At 38.8% G+C, this 18,014-nt stretch overlaps 3 protein-coding genes across 5 annotated transcripts; 1 reads left to right on the forward strand and 2 right to left on the reverse strand.

The window, feature by feature from the left end:
• Nucleotides 1-7: 7 nt before the first annotated feature.
• Nucleotides 8-3,397, reverse strand: LOC113669453 (alpha-1A adrenergic receptor). 2 transcript variants are annotated; one of them, XM_089200861.1, is made up of 2 exons: nucleotides 3,149-3,397; nucleotides 8-1,112 (listed from the first exon to the last, which is right to left on the reverse strand). In XM_089200861.1, exons 1-2 carry the CDS (start codon nucleotides 3,317-3,319, stop codon nucleotides 1,035-1,037), a joined length of 249 nt encoding a protein of 82 aa, XP_089056987.1. In that variant the 5' UTR covers nucleotides 3,320-3,397; the 3' UTR covers nucleotides 8-1,034. The 2 variants fall into 2 exon arrangements, with proteins under 2 accessions (XP_089056987.1, XP_027041285.2); XM_027185484.2 differs by lacking the exon at nucleotides 3,149-3,397 and adding an exon at nucleotides 2,323-2,396.
• A 720-nt stretch (nucleotides 3,398-4,117) lies between these two features.
• LOC113671731 (uncharacterized) lies at nucleotides 4,118-6,234 on the reverse strand. Its single transcript, XM_089200902.1, has 2 exons — nucleotides 5,748-6,234; nucleotides 4,118-5,626 (listed from the first exon to the last, which is right to left on the reverse strand). Exons 1-2 carry the CDS (start codon nucleotides 6,097-6,099, stop codon nucleotides 5,169-5,171), a joined length of 810 nt encoding a protein of 269 aa, XP_089057028.1. The 5' UTR covers nucleotides 6,100-6,234; the 3' UTR covers nucleotides 4,118-5,168.
• A 597-nt stretch (nucleotides 6,235-6,831) lies between these two features.
• On the forward strand, nucleotides 6,832-16,607 carry LOC113669358 (uncharacterized). 2 transcript variants are annotated; one of them, XM_089200908.1, is made up of 10 exons: nucleotides 6,832-7,068; nucleotides 7,520-7,577; nucleotides 7,984-8,193; nucleotides 8,780-8,965; nucleotides 9,594-9,833; nucleotides 10,486-10,671; nucleotides 11,678-11,944; nucleotides 12,689-12,846; nucleotides 13,212-13,446; nucleotides 13,850-16,607. In XM_089200908.1, the coding sequence occupies exons 1-10, from the start codon at nucleotides 7,030-7,032 to the stop codon at nucleotides 14,140-14,142; spliced, it is 1,872 nt and encodes a 623-aa protein (XP_089057034.1). In that variant the 5' UTR covers nucleotides 6,832-7,029; the 3' UTR covers nucleotides 14,143-16,607. The 2 variants fall into 2 exon arrangements, with proteins under 2 accessions (XP_089057034.1, XP_089057040.1); XM_089200914.1 differs by having other exon boundaries at nucleotides 10,489-10,671.
• The last annotated feature ends 1,407 nt before the right edge of the window (nucleotides 16,608-18,014 follow it).

The raw sequence follows: 18,014 nt of genomic DNA on the forward strand, positions 1-18,014 counted from the left end.
TGGAATTTATCATTTTTGTCAATTTTATTGTTGATGTTCATTTATGTATGATGATACTCCGAGAAAGATAGCATATCATTCATCATTAGAGGTCACGCGACCTTTCAGAGGAACTGAACTGTATGACCTTCAGCTGAAGGTGTCTATCACGTGGCTCAAAGCGTGACATGAAAACGAGTCTGAACGCCCGCCGGAAGTGCGCAAGTCTGAAGTTGAATATCAGAGGGTTGGCTGCGGGGTTTAGATAAACGAACGGGAGGAAAAATCTTACACCGGCGAAAAACCAATCCTGCTCTCTGTATTCGGGCAAATAGAGATCCATTAGTTTAAAGATGAGATAAGGAAGTAGAGATGCTATAAAACAAAACACTATCAGTTGTGTGGTGACTGCCAAAGTCTTCTCTCTCTGTCTACGTTTTGATTCAACACCAGAGTAATTTGATGGCCTTACAGAACCTTCCAACAGACATTCTGTTTTCCGGTTGTGCAGTCTTATTACCATAACAAGCGCTATATTTACAGCGATCAATGCCAAGAAGGGTGCAGTAACAGTCAAGTGAAAGCGTAAAGGTGTACTCCTCCAATTAGAACCCGCTAAATTTGATAAACTGAAGGTAAGAGAGTAAACCACCACGGCTGCCACAGCAATGACACCTCTCCGTACCGTGGACTTTTGCCGATAGTCGATTGGAAAAGCTACAGCAAAGAGCCTCTCACAAGACAGCAACAACGCTAACATATTTGCTGTACAAATTGTGAACCCAGCGAAAACTGCTGCGAACATTGTACCTTCCAGTGAGGAAGAATTCTCTTTTCCAAGTGCGCACAAAATATAATTGTAGATAACACCAATTCCTGTCACACTTCCACTCAAAAAGTCCATCAGCGCTAGAGCGGCTATGTACACCACTATAGGCTTCCTGAAGCATCTTGAGGGATCTTTGTACAGAACAACAAGGAGTAAACCATTAGCGACAGATGCAACAGAGCAAAACAAAACGAGAAAAATCAGCCCCGTTGTGCAGATTGCCACTCTAAAGTCGCTTTCCATTTCTCCGAATACCAACAATGAACGTCTCTAGCAAGTTCACAATGTCATCTGCTTCCGTGCGCTACAAAAATAAGAACAAAGTTAAAAAAAAAAAAATCAAAGTTAGTAATGTGCCCACTCCAAAATTCTTCCTCCCTTTTGACCCCTAAGAGTGACTGGCATCTAATTTCTTCTTACAGTATCAGCCCTGAATCACATATTAAGGTCAGAAGAATAAAGGAAATGATCACCACTGACAGAGCTCATGATTGTTAAACAAATTCTCCTTGTCAGTAGCTTAGGAAATGAATGGAGAACGGTGTGGAGAATATGCATACTGATGTTAGTGAGTCAAGGGTTAAAGAAAATGTAAACGGCATATTCATTCATCCCTCAGCATCTCAGTAAAAAAAACTCATCATTGAGGTTCCATTGATTATTCCTGATCTAAAAAGCCATTTCTATTTCTAAACAATGTTGACAATTTGTCATAATTACAGCGATAACTAATACATATATTCACGATGACTTGCGACTGAGGTTTTCACTTCTCGATGAAAGATAAACTGTTTCCCAGCATGAAATCTGGGTTGGTACGAATGGTTATGTTGGCAGACTAAGACCAGTTCGATTATATTGCTGTGAGAACTAAACACAATTGAAATTTCTGTCCTTATGCTTATCTTTTGTTCGTTTGAAATTCACTAATGCCATCTGCACTTAACGAAATGATTTACAATTGAACCCGAGCAATTAGATACTCATTAAAAGGTTTTAAAAGAAATTACGTAAAGCATGTCTTGACAGCGCTATCCCGCGGATTTTGACGAAAGATTATTTTGTTGGTTCAATTAAAAGGGAATACAAGGCTTGTTTCTTGGATTCCTTAAATCTAACAAATACATTTTGCTGACCCCAAATTGATAACTCTTATGCTATAGAATTCAGATTTTCGTTGAGTTGGAGATTGGAATGGTAGTTTTTGAGTTGGGAAACTTTGTATACAATTCCTCTGATGATGAAATAACTATTTTTTTTAAACATTCTTAAGATAGATGTTAGTGTTGAGTTACTCTCCGTCCAGCAATGATGATTGGAGTCCATGTTGCATCAAAAAGAAGCATTGAGTTATGCAACTGTCATAATTTGAGATCGATTCCTCAAAACCCAATAGACGAAGTACATAACTCTAACTCTCTTAACGACCTGTGCGTTGAGCTTATTTCACGATGAATTTGGGACAAATGTATTATGGGTAACTTATTGCAAGTTGTACAAATGTGTGAACTAACCTGTGTAGAGAACGCTACCTAACACTTTCCTCTGAACCTCACTGACGCGCAGCTACATAATTTACCGGAATGTCACACAATTTTATGTCATACATTCAGGGGAGCGTAAAAAAAGGACTGGGGCAAAGTGAACTTTTCTGACAAGCAGCTGCATTATAAATTAACAGGAATGTCACACAATATATTATGTCACGCATTCAGGGGAACGTAAAGAAGAACTGAAGAGACGTTTTAACGGAGACAAGAAGAAAAATTTTTAAAATAAATAAAGAATTAACTGCTTCAGTTGTCATAATTGAGATGTTTGAAGAGAAGATGATGGCATCCAGTTGTGTTTTCCCAATCATCGAGGCTAAGGGAGACTTATTTCCCTGAACAGACCTGAACAATTAGTCAACAAAGTTCAAGAAGCAGGGGATCATTTCTAACATGTTTCGCGATGATTTTTAGTTTTATTCAACCATTTTCGTATCTGAAGTATTTCGCAAACAGGCAAGACTATCAAGGGTGAATTCGCATTGGTCAAGATATTGACCAATGCGAATTCACTCTTTATTCAAATTAGAAAATTTATAAAATCTGTAAAATTACAGCAATGTTATGTCCGCGTGAAAATCGGACCAATAAGTTATCATTGAAATACGAGGTACCCAACGCAGCAAGAACGGCAGCGCTGTGGAAAAAGTCGTTAAAAAAATGAATTTACAGTTTGGGTTAAAATTTCGCAGATGGCTGGATTTGTTTCCAGCTTCTTACAGCGCCACACCTCAACTTAAACATAACAATTCGTGGTGCTGAGTTGCACTTATAAAGTTAATTAATTTACCATGGGGTTTCTGTTCTCAGTCCACGCAAATTCTGGAAGTTTCACGTTGTTGTTTTGCAAAGTTTTAAAACGGACGCGCTGAGCTTTTGTTTTGCTCGTTAACTGTGTTTTGCTTTGCCACGTCCTCGTTGCCGTCGCCGTCATGGTGTGCTTACAGGACCCCATGGTCATATAGTCGAGAAACACGAAACTTTCGATTTTGTCCTGACATTGAATATAGACCAAATTACAATTGGCTTACATGTTAGATGTGCATTCATTGAAATATGAAGCACACGGGAAATTTGGGAAACGTGACAGATGCTTAAGAGTTCCTCAGCGTGTGTCAGGAAATTCCCTCTGGCACGCAATGTGCACGCATACGTCATTAGCGTTTGCACCTGGCTAGATGATAGTGAAGTACGTGAAGTACAATTTATCTTAGTTTTCAATTCATAAATCTATATGGTTTGAAGACATTTTGACAAATTTTACTCATACACTCTCCCTGGTTCGTAAAACGTCTTTTTTAGGGGTGATCAGTAGCTATGAACCACTTCTTATAAAGCAAAGTCTCTATATATCCATGTTATGAAAGTCGGTCCCTCAACCTCAACGACCTCAATATTATTTTTATTTCAAATTAACTGAGCCAATCGTAAAAATTTACATGGAACATTTCTGCAATATAGCTACTTCTTCCTTTCAAATGGGTTTACTTCAATTCAAGGGCATGCGAAATTTGTTGATAAATTAATCATCAATCGGTAGACACGATCCCCTGCCAAAAGCAAAAGACACGAAATCTTCTTTTTAGCCACTATCAGGAGCCCACAAAGGGTTCCTGCCTCTATTTACTCATGTTTTATAATTTATCACTGTAAGATTTGGTGAGTGGAACATATTTGGAAACATGATATTCGATATAGTCGTTGTTTTAAGGGGGGAGTCTGGTTACATTTTGGGCCCAAATTTGTAATAGATTGTAGAGATTATAAAACTCCAGCTATTTAATGTATCACCATAAAATTTTGCATGCAAATAGACTAACCCACAACCTAATGTGGCATATGGTTCGCAGACCATAATAAGCAAATTTATGGTTAAATATTAACCAAATTCATCATGGAGGCTAATTCTCACTAATTTCATGCCCCCCTACTTTTTTTTCTGTTCTAGTAATACAGTAAGCATAATATTTCACACAATAACACTACACAAACTCTCCTACAAACCTATTGAGCAATTTTGGTTTTCACCAAATTGTGTTGTCATAGCAACAGCATACTTTTGTAAAGAGTTTAACCTGGAATAACTTCAACAGAATTCATCAAAAAGAAAAAAGGCTCAATAGGTTTGTAGAGCAGCCTTTCATATGTAACTGAGCCAAATTTGGCAGAAAATGGATAAAAGCAAATGAAAAAAGTCTAGGGGGGCATCTAAAAACTCCGTAAAAATGCCTTTTTGAGAAAAATGCTGCTTAAAAATTTCGAAAGCAAAATCAGTGGTGAAACATCCATTAAACAAAACAATCATTAATTAATTTAAAAAACAGCCTTATTAAAGTATCCTGAGATCATTTTCTAGTTATATATCACAATTTCTATTTTTTTTTCTTTTTTTTGCTGGTGCTGTAGTAACAGTCAGTTCGTTGAAAGCACCAGCACTGTATGTTGTGCCCTCTTTTTGTCTCCGCTGCTCCTCATCTCTTTGTTTTGCTTGTCTTCGAGCAACTCTGTATTCCTTATGTTGATCCTGGATCCTTTTTTCAGCCTTTTTGATTCGCTCAGAGTCTCTTCTGGTGCTCTCTTTCCTGGTGTGGCCCCCAACAGCAAGCCCAGCCCTTGCCATCACCTCATGCTTTGCTGTTGCTCCTGCACTAAATTGAAGGGTAGCTGATGCTGTTGCCAAAAGAATTATTTTCCTTCCATGCCATTTGTGTTTTGGGCATCTAATCCACACTAATGAATTGATAGACTCATTTGCATTTTGAGTAAACCCAGGAAGACAGCATGAAAGAAGGGCAAGATCACTGAGCCTCTCATAAATAGGATGCAAATCCTCTCTTGGACCATGTGCCATCAAAACTGACTGGGATGTTTACTTCAGTGTCCTCATCCCCTGCACTGATCCCTTCTTCTGTCATAGCCAGCTTCCTTGCTTCCCTTCTGTTTTTCTCCAATTCAACCTGGACAACTTCAGTGTGAGCTTGAAGCAAGGCATCCTCATGACTGTGCCAGGTATCTTTGCTCAAGGAAAAAGGCATATTCAATATTTCACAAAACTTGGAAACATCTTCTCTGCCAATTCCCATCTCAATGGCAGCGTAAACCACTCTGCGATTTAAATCTTTTCCCTGCACAGTTCTGGGGGCATTGTCGGAGGGATTATGATCACCGGTGGCCAGAAATTCCGACAGACCACAATCATCACAAACAGCATATAAGCTGCTACTGAGGCCAAATCGGCTTGTGCTTATTTCTCGAAGTTCTAGATGGTCTACAACATCAAAAATAAAGAAATAACTTAGTGATAACGACACAAGATGAGAAAAGCAATAAAGAACCACATTTTATGATGAATACAACGTAAATTGCGAAAGAACAAATAATTATCTCACCGGAAGAACATGGCGAATTGGAATGAATCCTTCTCGCAAATTCCACAAGACTATTAATGGACACAAGCCGGTATCCTTCTGGTATTTCACCTTTCGGATCCATACTTTCATCCGAAGAGCTTTCTGTGTATTCGACAGCAAGTTTTCTAAATGACGCCGAAGCAGCGGGCGGTGGAATTTGCTCGCTCACAATATCATCTTCACCGACAAACGTGATTTCTGTAGCAGAATTTCTCGCAACTTCCACGGGAAGTTTCTTCTGCTTTTGGACTCCCTTGAATTTTGGTATCTTTTTTCGACAACTTCTTTTCAGAACGGACTGTTTTTGTCCGATTTTTCCTCCCTTTGGCATGGCGTTATTACTACTATGAGCTAGATTCACGAGGAGTCAGCATGAACAGCGAAATGATCCCGTACTAAGCAACCAGGCCTTTTTTAAGCTTTGGAAATATACACAGATAAGTCTTGGAAGGGACTACAGGAACAAACGAATCATCGGACTTAAAAAAGACTCTCAAGAGATCTTAAAAGTGCATTTATTTGAAACGGTTGCCATGGAAACGGATCAACAAACTTGTACACGTCATAAAGATTGAACTTTTTTACCATTTTCTGGGTAATTTCTGATATTAGAGGCATTAATATTTTAAAGTTGAATAATTTTCCTGTCTAATAACGTGTAGAAAAAAAATTTGACCGAGTTCACAATTTAACTCAAAATTTCAACCAGACTCCCCCCTTAATGAAGTTAGCACCTGCTTGATTTGCATTACAACAGAACAGATAGGTTTTGTTGAAAGAACTGATTCAGTATGTCAAAATTCAAAGGTGAGATATTCAAGTATCAGAAACAGCTTTTGTCGATTTTTGTATGAAATAGAGGAAACAAACTTTTGTACTTTCGTAATTAGGAGCAAAAACATGATAATTAATAAACCTGAAATATTTGCTATAATTTAATTTAAAATTTTACGTTGTGATGAATCTATATCAGTTTGGAGATTATATCCTCTCAGTGGGACTTCAGAGTTAGGTATTATTTATTATGTACACACATTTTTGGGTCAGTTCATTCCATGTTCCTCCGAACGAAACTTATGGGCAGATCCGCGTAAAGACAAAAAAGTCGTTAGCTTTGCCAATTGTGTATTTATTTTCGAGTTTTTTTTCTTGGAATAAGACAACCTCACAATGCTAATCTGTTTAAAAGAAAAGTATCACGTACTTTACTTGTCTTCCTGATCGGTGTTAAAAGGACCATTTGTTTTATAAATTTACAGCGATGTCAACTGAGGACCATCCTATATTGAATTCTTTAAGCGTAAGTACACCTGTCCAACTGCTTCTTTCTAATCACAGCATTTGTTACGACTAGTTGTATTTTAACCCGACAAAATCGTGTTGCTGTCATTAATTTTCGGGAAGTTTAAGCCTGAGACAAGAGGTCTTTCGTGAAATTTTTTTGTTCGCATTTGGTTGGACAAGCCCTCGCTTGAAATTTTACTAGTAGTTTACTCAGTGGTGCCGTAGTTATACGAGCATTGAGCAATCTACCGAATATCTAAACATCTTGAGTCAAGAGCCTGAACAAAATTGAAATTCATCCTCACAGTTTCAGTCATCAAATATTTTATTACTCTTGTACAATGACTATGTTAATTTTCTCCCAAAAAGGAGCTGACTAAACTTCCGTAGAAAAATTTTTCTTTAAATTCTAAACGTCTTAAAAAGTCTAAAACGTTGATTATATAGTTTCTGACTTTGAAACGCAGGTGATGATACAAACTGGGATATTGATTTTGCTGTTAGGAGTCTCCAATGTAACAGCAGGTGTGTATAAACAAATAAGCTGCAATCCACAAAAATTCGCGCGGTATTCAACTGTGGACATTTTTTGGTAGACTATATCTGAAAAACATTACGCCATCCTTAAATGATGGTGTTGAAGATTTGAGAATCATTGCATATCTCATTACTCGTCTTAAGAGTCCTAAATGAAAAACACACAACATGGTCTGTGTCGTACAAAATTTGTGTGACTTTCGTAAGGCTGAAATTAAGTCTTTGAGGACAAAGAGATCAGTTGTTTCGACCAATTCCTGTCGATGACACTTCACAGCAAGGAAACTGGTGCGAAAATAAACTCTCTCGTGCCAAGCCCCCGTCGGCTTAAAATTCTCACAGCTTCATTGAGAATCTGTAGGTAACGAACTATTTTATCAAATTTTAACCACAGCTGACTTGGCATTAGGACAACCGGCAAACATGATCTTTCCTTACGAATCAGAAGCTGCATTGGCTGTTGAAGGCACATCAGCAGGGTGTGCAGTGACCACTCTTCTCACGGACCCCTGGTGGCGTGTAGATCTGGGAACGAGTTACGTTGTCGATGTAGTAGACATTATAGCCGGTGCAGATGGATCTACAGATTTTGAAATACGAGTCGGTGAGTGGTGGTGGTGTCCAAATCATGTAACAAAACATCTGGTAATTTGATATTATTAACTGAGTTGATAGCGTAAATTGGCCACCTTTAAGAGTTTAAAAGCTGACATTTTGAGCGTTAGCCCTTCGTCAGAGCGATAACCGGACATCCGTTCAGTCTTCTACAAGTTCTTCTCTGATGGCTGGTTTGAACAAAGGACAGAAGGAGAAGCCAATAGGATTCCAGGGTTATAGTTTCAACCGCGTGAGAACGCGAATGACTAATTTGCGGTTAATTTGAGTTTTAAATCTGATTGGATGAGAGGGTGGCTTGAGTTCCCTAAACCAGTCGTAGCCCAGAATGTAACATTTATTCACCCCATCGGTATATTAGATGGAGAGGACAGTATTTATATCCACGGAGTAATTGGGGTCTTAATCAGAGCGTCAGTGCATACCTCTCCGATACTCGAATATTTCGTCACCAAAATATCAAAATGTTACGTCCCTACGCGTTTCTAGTCAAAAGTGTTATGAAACAAGTAGAGATAAAGTCAGTTTTATCCTTTATTTCCGTCTGCTAACTCTACATTTTATTATTTCCCCAGGCGACAATCTTGATAATGAAGGAAACTTAAACCAAAAGTGTGGAGGACCACACACTTTGACTTCTTCACAGGAAAAGTCGTTCTTTTGCACCCCAGGTATCAAGGGTCGGTATGTGAACATCCGAATAGTGGGAAACAACAAGAAGCTGGCCATGTGTGAGGTGTCAGTTAATCCTAATCCAACAGGTGGGCTCTGAACTTCGTCCTTGCAAATAGGAAGTAGGAAGAAATGTAAAGGTAGTGGGTACAAAAATAGCGAGAAAGGTAGGAAGTGGGGTAGTGAGGTAAATAATGAATCGCCCTGAAGAAGGGTTAACGCTCGAAACGTCAGCCTTTAAACTCTTTACGGTGGCCAATTGACGTTTTCAACTCAGTTGTTAACACTACAGCTTCTTTAGAACCTCTATTAGTGAGGTGAATAGTCGGGTAAAAGAAAGAAATACCGGTTGGTAGGGAGATAGATAATTAAATAGGCAGGTAGTATGAGAGCGAGAGTGTGAAGGAGGTCGGCTGGTAAGCAGGGCAGGCAGGTGAAACAGGAGGCAGGGAGGTAGCAGGGTAGACATCTGGGTCTGCAGTCTGACCGTCCGGGTGAGAGTAGCCATAGAAAGACTGTTGTCGCTAGTAGTAACTGAAGTTTCGACAACCTTAGCGGAAGTCATGAGCCGAGTCGGGTGAGGACTATGTCTAAGTTATTAGTAATGGAAATTTGAGTTGGTTTTCCTGTGGCGAAGCTGTTAGGAGTGGGTTCATGTGAGCTTTGAAATTTAATTTCTCTCAGCACAGTCAGTCACTTTCGTTTCTACTTTATCAGTAAACCTTGCTTTGAGCAAGTCAGCATCTCAGTCCTCTGTCTCCTTCAATGGTTACCCTGTGCGAGCAGTGGATGGAAATACAGACAGTGTCTGGAGCTCAAGCAGTTGTACACATACAAATGAAACAACAGATCCCTGGTGGCGTGCGGATCTGGGATCAAGTCAGCACGTGTCAGAGGTGTTCATAGTCAACAGAGTAAAGGCTGAATTTAGGCTTTTCAATATAGAAATTCGTGTCGGTAAGCTAAATATTCCCTGGAATGTAATTAATTTCATGTCATTATTTCATCTTATTTACAAGCCCCCATTCAAATCAACTTGCAACTGAACTGCCCCAGTCTGATAAATATTACGATAAATAAATACAAGAGAAAAAAAATAGATTTGGTTCAAATTTATGTTAAGATATGTACAATAAATTTCATCAACTTTATCTTACGACTAGCATGGTGGCCATGTTATTTAGATAAACTATTTTGTTACACCTCCCAACACAAATACGTTTTCCTATTGGAGGAGAACGTGTCACATGCTTAGTGTCACATACTCCTCAAGGCGAAGAAAACTCACTAACTCCCAAGGGAACAATAACCTGAACTTTCGACTCGCACGTGAGCATGTCGGGGACCTTAAGACCTCAGCAAAACTGTGCTCCACCCCGAGTCAAGAAAGTTTCATTTTTTATAGTGATTCTCTAGAGTTTGAAGGTAAATAAAAACACTTAATGAATGGCCCTACATGAAATAATAAGTTTTATTTTCCCTCAAGGAAACAACGTCACGGTTTCCCTTGGGGCCAGCTTTAAGTATAGCATTAACCTTGATTAACTGCACTTCTTCGACTTCAACGATCAGCGAATTCTTCTAAAAGAAGTTTTTTTTTATCCCTCAGGAGATAGTTTGGCAAATAATGGAAACTCCAATCCGAGGTGTGGTGGCTTGCATTCGATGGCTAATTTACTCAAAGCTTCGTTTTATTGCAAACCGAGGAAAAATGGACGATACGTAAATATCAGACTGGTGGGAAGTATCATGGTTCTGACTTTGTGCGAAGTGGAGGTGTATTCTGAAAGCAGAGGTATCCTATAGTTTAGTCCTTCCGTTTGCCACTGTGCAGAACGAACACCAGGAAGTTTTCAATTTACTTTCAAGGTCCAAACTTTTATAATTCGTTAAATTCTGACATAACTAGTTCTCCCTCCTCCGCTTCTTTTAAAAGAAAGCTTAAGGAATTTCTTCTCTCTAAGTATTAGCTTCTGTAAGGCTGTAATTCTTAACTAACTTACTTAATATGTGTGTGCGTGTGTGTGTGTGTGTACGTGTGCGCGGTCAAAGTTAATTACCATAAGTCCATATTGTAATTCTAATATAAGATTAGTTATTTTAAGTGAGAAAACCTGACTTGTTATAAGCCTCGTGGTTTCTTTCAGGTTTTTTCGCCATTTATTTTCTGTCATCAATTTTCTTAATTTTTTTTTTCCATGTGTAAATGTCGTATATGGCAAATAAATATTGTATTGTATTGTATTGTAAACCTCTTAATTAAACTCTCAGAAGAGCTTCTCATGTAACTTCTCCCTCTAATATCCATACAATATTCGGCAAAGAGGCAATGAGAAAACTCAAACTTATCAGGAAGAAGTTGTCATCTTGATCTAGCACGAAATTCTCGTAAATAAATTACGTGGAAAAAATTAACAGCGATAGCGGAGAATTAATCATCAGATGTTGAAAATTAAAGGGTTAAATCTAAAAAGCTTTCCGCATGCTCATAAATTGACGCACTTTAATTAAAATTCTTTCTCTATAGCTAAATGTTGGGGGGGGGGGGAGAGGAAAGAGCGAATTGGTAGGGAGGGGGGGAGAAGAAGAGTTGTAGATCAATGGCTCAATAATGGATATCACAAGAGCCTCGTCCGTGTCCATTTGGTCGTGGTAGACAAACAGCTCGTTGTTAATTCCTAATCCCGGTCCGCAGCCCTTAGTTACAGCACTTACAGTAAGATTGTAACTGAATACGAACGTAAATAGTTGGCTTTCTAGAGGGATTAAAAAAGATGATAACAACATCTTCCTCATTCTAGCCATTCTGAAATACAAGCCAGTAAAACACTCAGTGCAGGACGCCTATTACCAAACTTCTATAACTCTGGTCTGTCCAGAGCCTTTCGGTTATCCTGAACCGTTTGTAGCCTGGGTCAAAAATGGTGTCGTCCTTCAAAACAGCTCATCCGACTTGACACTGAATCTGTCAATCACTGCTCAAAGGAATGCTACCAAGTGGACAATTGACTGTGTGGCCAGCAACAAACATGGCGCTGATTATCACAGATTTGTTTTGAACTTGCACAGTAAGTAAAAGAACCGTACCGTTTCATAAGCGAGAGCCAGGCGTGGATCTTTTAATGGAAAACTCTGCTAGGCAGTCCAAGAATGAATTCAATGCTCAGAATATAGTTTATCAGTTATGTCCTGCGATCAGTCCTTTTCTTTAAATTAGCAGCTTTAACGTTGCGTTTTTGATATCTGAAACATATTTGTGTTCACGGATTTCTCTAATAAAGTCAGCATCGGAAAGTATGCGGTGTGTATGAGTTCCAAATATCACGTATTGAGAAATTTTATTTGAATTTTCAATTTTAGTTGACAAGTTTTTACCCAAATTGACCGAGTTTTTTTTTCAAGGAAACTACTCAAACAATGTGGGAGACACAGTGGACAAGTCTCCTGATAGTCAGTACACTGGAATCCCGGTCAAGAGGTCTGGGTTCCATACCTGGTCACGTCAATGCGTTTTGTTCATGGGCAAGACACTTTACTCTCACAGTGCATCTCTCCACCCAGAATGCAAATGGGTACCGGCGAATTTTCAGGGAAGCCTGGTGAAATGTTGAAGGGTAACCATGTGATGAACTAGCATTCCATCCAGGAGGAATGGGGGGGGGGGGGGTAGGGGGCAGTAATACTCCTAGTCGCTACATGCTATGGAAACCAGGATAAGGTCCGATTGGATGGGCCAGTAGGCTCGAGTACAGACTTTATCTTACTTATCTTTACTAAAACGATATGGAAAGATATCCTCTCTTTTATTCAAGGCAGATATGCGATGTGCACGGAATTTAGAGACCTGGTTGAAGGGACTAGAACAGTTCGTCATGTAGTGCATAACCAACAGTCGGCACAAAATGATGGGGACATTGATAACCGTGCATGGTACCGCTTTGTTAGTCAAGCCACAGGAACCCCAGTGCAGGTCTGATCTATGTTACAATTTTGTCCGGTTATAGGAGGCAGATTAGGTTGAGAGTTGAGACAGGGTGAGGCATAAAATAAAAGATACGTCCAGTTAAATGGTGAAATATTGCGTTTCCTGAATAGGTAATGCAAACTGCTCTAGTATTTTTCACTGACCCACTGCAGGAAAAAGTTAGGTTGGACAGTCTAGTCTCGTGAAGTTTTTGCACGAAATTTATGCAGAAATGTAACTGGGAGCTTGTAACCTTGTCTTAGCCAGTTTCCAAGGAAGAAAGAAAAACAAGTTTTGGATTATTCCTTCCGCTTTATAAAGAGATAATTAACGAGTTACAGAAATTTAGAATATCTAAATTTTCTCGCCAGCTGCCAGACTCCTGCACGGAACCTTGGACTTGTGGAACCCAGGCGTCAGGTTGGCTTCGCGGGGGTCATCCATCAATGGAAGAGGGCCTTGTACGCCGGAATGTTTGCTTTAGTTGGAATGACAATTGCTGCTTTGCCGAAGTGCAGGCACTAGTCAAGCATTGCTATGGATACTATGTGTATAAGCTGCAGCCAACAGCTTTGGAATTGGAAGTGAAAGCGAGATATTGCGTAGGTTAGTAATCCATCGGTTGCCTTTACAATGATCATAAGCCACTGTAGACTTCTTCTTAACAATTTTTAGGGCATGTTACTCCTCTTGTGCCATTAGCACAAATCTTAGTGACTCTGTCTAAAGCTGATTTTTTGTGACTTCTGATTGACTGATAAAACAGAACATAGAACTTGAGAGAACAATGGCGAAAACGAGTTTCTAAGAAAATAAAAAAGTTAAACATCAGTGACACACTCGGCTGCGCCTCGTTAGCTCTTTTTTCGTTTTTTACCACATTTTGATGTTATCAGTGATCTTTTACTGAACAGACGCACAATAATACGGCGACTACTTGGTGATATAGACTCTTTAAGTGCTATATTTTCATTTATCTCTGTGATGTTATTTTCACCCTTTATCAAAGAAAACCGAGCCATCAATTATGATGATGCTTTGTTTTTCCAACCCGTTACAAAAAATGGTGTGCAGACCGCATTGACAAATCACGTGATTCACACGGAATATCACGTAACATCTTCATGGAAGTGTATGGTCTATTGCCTCTCGGAGATGAGGTGTGTGTCATTCAACTATTTCCCCCAGAGTAACACATGTGAGCTTAACAACAGCACTGGATCAAGTAACCCGGGAGGTTTGACAAAGAGACCTGGAACCGAATATTACGAAAAGACAAGTCATTCATCATTCTTAGGTTGAGAAGCTGGTTCAAATAAGAATGGAATCAATACTGAAATTCTTAGATGGTAAGAGAGCAAGTTTTCCTGTGCAGAACACTTTGGCATAGAGTGGTAGTATTTATTGTCAAGGCTGCGATGGAAACAGACTCATTTGAAGCGGCTTAAGGAAAGCCCTTCATAGTATGTTTCATTAACATAACATTTCACACTTTGTAAATATTTTTCTTTTAATTTTCCGAGTCAGTTTTTCATTTTTACAGTTTAGACACAGGATAAGAGAAACAATTACACATAGCAACTAATAACAGAAGTAAAGAAATCCGAAGGTCTGGATTAAGTTCAATCACGTTCTAGCCAAGTTTAACCAAAAAAACTCTGAAATCGGAGTTCTTTGTTTGTTGGTATTTTTGTCCCTCATTTCTGGCAAGAGGAATAAAATGTCTTCTTATTCGGCCGCTAAGATCAGAGTTTGCCATCTTTCTTATGTTACATTCACACAAAACAACAAACCTGTGAAGTCGCATTAATATATTTGCATAAGTATATGAGTCTGTTATGCTACATGAGTGTTTACGAGACTTACCTCACCAAATGGCGCCATTTAGTTTACCTATGAACGTTCTGATATTTGAGGCGAAGGATTTTACGTATTTATAGAATTGCCGACACTATGTTCTGAAGTGCTTGTTCATAGCAATAAAAACGTAGTAATAGTACAATAAAAACGCTATGGCAAGATACCCATGTCGTGCGAAGGTATTTTCTTTGCTTTTGACATTGATGAAATCCATAATGTAAAGTGGAAGCCAACAAGATGCAAAGCCGAGCTAAAGCAAAGCCACTGCTAAAGTCTATGTCACTTTTGCTTCTTCCACATTCGCCCGGTATCGCCGAGGTTTATTTTTGTGAGAGAAAACACGATTTTATCTCAAAATAGCGCGGAATACTTTGACGCAGCAGACCGTGATAATGGCGAAAGGAGTAGCTATATAAAAAACGTTGCTAAAGATTATGAAAGCTGTGTCATCTTCGAATGTGATCGAGCACATTGCCTCACCTGAATGAAACTGAAATCTGCCGCTCTTAAATGTAAAGAATAGAGGCGCAGATCCAACGAAAGCCAAACACCAAAAATATCGACTTACTGAAATCAAAGTTAGTAATGTGCCCACTCCAAAATTCTTCTTCCCTTTTGACCCCTAAGAGTGACTGGCATCTAATTTCTTCTTACAGTATCAGCCCTGAATCACATATTAAGGTCAGAAGAATAAAGGAAATGATCACCACTGACAGAGCTCATGATTGTTAAACAAATTCTCCTTGTCAGTAGCTTAGGAAATGAATGGAGAACAGTGTGGAGAATATGCATACTGATGTTAGTGTGTCAAGGGTTAAAGAAAATGTAAACGGCATATTCATTCATCCCTCAGCATCTCAGTAAAAAACTCATCATTGAGGTTCCATTGATTATTCCTGATCTAAAAAGCCATTTCTAGTTCTAAACAATGTTAAAAATTTGTCATTATTACAGCGATAACTAATACATATATTCACGATGACTTGCGACTGAGGTTTTCACTTCTCGATGAAAGATAAACTGTTTCCCAGCATGAAATCTGGGTTGGTACGAATGGTTATGTTGGCAGACTAAGACCAGTTCGATTATATTGCTGTGAGAACTAAACACAATTGAGATTTCTGTCCTTATGCTTATCTTTTGTTCGTTTGAAATTCACTAATGCCATCTGCACTTAACGAAATGATATACAATTGAACCCGAGCAATTAGATACTCATTAAAAGGTTTTAAAAGAAATTACGTAAAGCATGTCTTGACAGCGCTATCCCGCGGATTTTGACGAAAGATTGTTTTGTTGGTTCAATTAAAAGGGAACGCAAGGCTTGTTTCTTCGATTCCTTAAATAACAAATACATTTTGCTTACTCCAAATTGATAACTCTTATGCTATAGAATTGAGATTTTCGTTGAGTTGGAGATTGGAATGGTAGTTTTTGAGCTGGGAAACTTTGTATACAATACCTCTGATGATGAAATAACCATTTTTTTTAACATTCTTAAGATGGATGTTAGTGTTGAGTTACTCTCCGTCCAGCAATGATGATTGGAGTCCATGTTGCATCAAAAAGAAGCATTAAGTTATGCAGCTGTCATAATTTGAGATCGATTCCTCAAAACCCAATAGACGAAGTACATAACTCTAACTCTCTTAACGACCTGTGCGTTGAGCTTATTTCACGATGAATTTGGGACAAATGTATTGTGGGTAACTTCTTGCAAGTTGTACAAATGTGTGAACTAACCTGTGCAGAGAACGCTACCTAACACTTTCCTCTGAACCTCACTGACGCGCAGCTACATAATTTACCGGAATGTCGCACAATTTTATGTCATACATTCAGGGGAGCGTAAAAAAAGGACTGGGGCAAAGTGAACTTTTCTGACAAGCAGCTGCATTATAAATTAACAGGAATGTCACACAATATATTATGTCACGCATTCAGGGGAACGTAAAGAAGAACTGAGACGTTTTAACGGAGACAAGAAGAAAAATTTTTAAAATAAATAAAGAATTGACTGCTTCAGTTGTCATAATTGAGATGTTTGAAGAGAAGATGATGGCATCCAGTTGTGTTTTCCCAATCATCGAGGCTAAGGGAGACTTATTTCCCTGAACAGACCTGAACAATTAGTCAACAAAGTTCAAGAAGCAGGGGATCATTTCTAACATGTTTCGCGATGATTTTTAGTTTGATTCAACCATTTTCGTATCTGAAGTATTTCGCAAACAGGCAAGGCTAGCAAGGGTGAATTCGCATTGGTCAAGATATTGATCAATGCGAATTCATCCTTTATTCAAATTAGAAAATTCATAAAATCTGTAAAATTACAGCAATGTTATGTCCGCGTGAAAATCGGACCAATAAGTTATCATTGAAATACGAGGGACCCAACGCAGCAAGAACGGCAGCATTGTGGAAAAAGTCGTTCAAAAAATGAATTTACAGTTTGGGTTAAAATTTCGCAGATGGCTGGATCTGTTTCCAGCTTCTTACAGCGCCACACCTCAACTTAAACATAACAATTCGTGGTGTTGAGTTGCACTTATAAAGTTAATTAATTTACCATGGGGTTTCTGTTCTCAGTCCAAGCAAATTCTGGACGTTTCACGTTGTTGTTTTGCAAAGTTTTTAAACGCACGCGCTGAGCTTTTGTTTTGCTCGTTTACTGTGTTTTGTTTTGCCACGTCCTCGATGCCGTCGCCGTCATGGTGCGCTTACAGGACCCCATGGTCATATAGTCGAGAAACACGAAACTTTCGATTTTGTCCTGACATTGAATATAGACCAAATTACAATTGGCTTACATGTTAGATGTGCATTCATTCAAATATGAAGCACATGGGAAATTTGGGAAACGTGACAGATGCATAAGAATTCCTCAGTGTGTGTCAGGAAATTCCCTCTGGCACGCAATGTGCACGCATACGTCATTAGCGTTTGCACCTGGCTAGATGATAGTGAAGTACGTGAAGTACAATTTCTCTTAGTTTTCAATTCATAAATTTATATGGTTTGAAGAAATTTTGACAAATTTGACTCATGCACTCTCCCAGGTTCGTAAAACGTCTTTTTTAGGGGTGATCAGTAGCTATGAGCCACTTCTTATAAAGCAAAGTCTCTATATATCCATGTTATGAAAGTCGGTCCCTCAACGACCTCAATATTATTTTCTTTTCAAATTAACTGAGGCAATCGTAAAAATTTACATGGAACATTTCTGCAATATTGCTACTTCTTCCTTTCAAATGGGTTTACTTCAATTCAAGGGCATGCGAGATTTCTTGATAAATTAATCATAAATCGGTAGACAC

The sequence above is a fragment of the Pocillopora damicornis genome, chromosome 1 (genome assembly GCF_964200805.1).
Source record: "Pocillopora damicornis chromosome 1, jaPocDami1.2, whole genome shotgun sequence".
Lineage (NCBI taxonomy): Eukaryota > Metazoa > Cnidaria > Anthozoa > Scleractinia > Pocilloporidae > Pocillopora > Pocillopora damicornis.

What these genes read in the sequence shown, in the direction of transcription:
- LOC113669453 (XM_027185484.2), bottom strand. Translation starts at nt 1,051, where the DNA reads ATGGAAAGCGACTTTAGAGTGGCAATCTGCACAACGGGGCTGATTTTT.
- LOC113671731 (XM_089200902.1), bottom strand. Translation starts at nt 6,099, where the DNA reads ATGCCAAAGGGAGGAAAAATCGGACAAAAACAGTCCGTTCTGAAAAGA. An exon ending in CAATTCGCCATGTTCTTCCG is followed by an intron (nt 5,627 to 5,747) that starts GTGAGATAATTA and finishes TTGATGTTGTAG; the next exon opens with ACCATCTAGAACTTCGAGAA.
- LOC113669358 (XM_089200908.1), top strand. Translation starts at nt 7,030, where the DNA reads ATGTCAACTGAGGACCATCCTATATTGAATTCTTTAAGC. An exon ending in AGTTAATCCTAATCCAACAG is followed by an intron (nt 8,966 to 9,593) that starts GTGGGCTCTGAA and finishes CTACTTTATCAG; the next exon opens with TAAACCTTGCTTTGAGCAAG. An exon ending in GAAAGCGAGATATTGCGTAG is followed by an intron (nt 13,447 to 13,849) that starts GTTAGTAATCCA and finishes CCTTTATCAAAG; the next exon opens with AAAACCGAGCCATCAATTAT.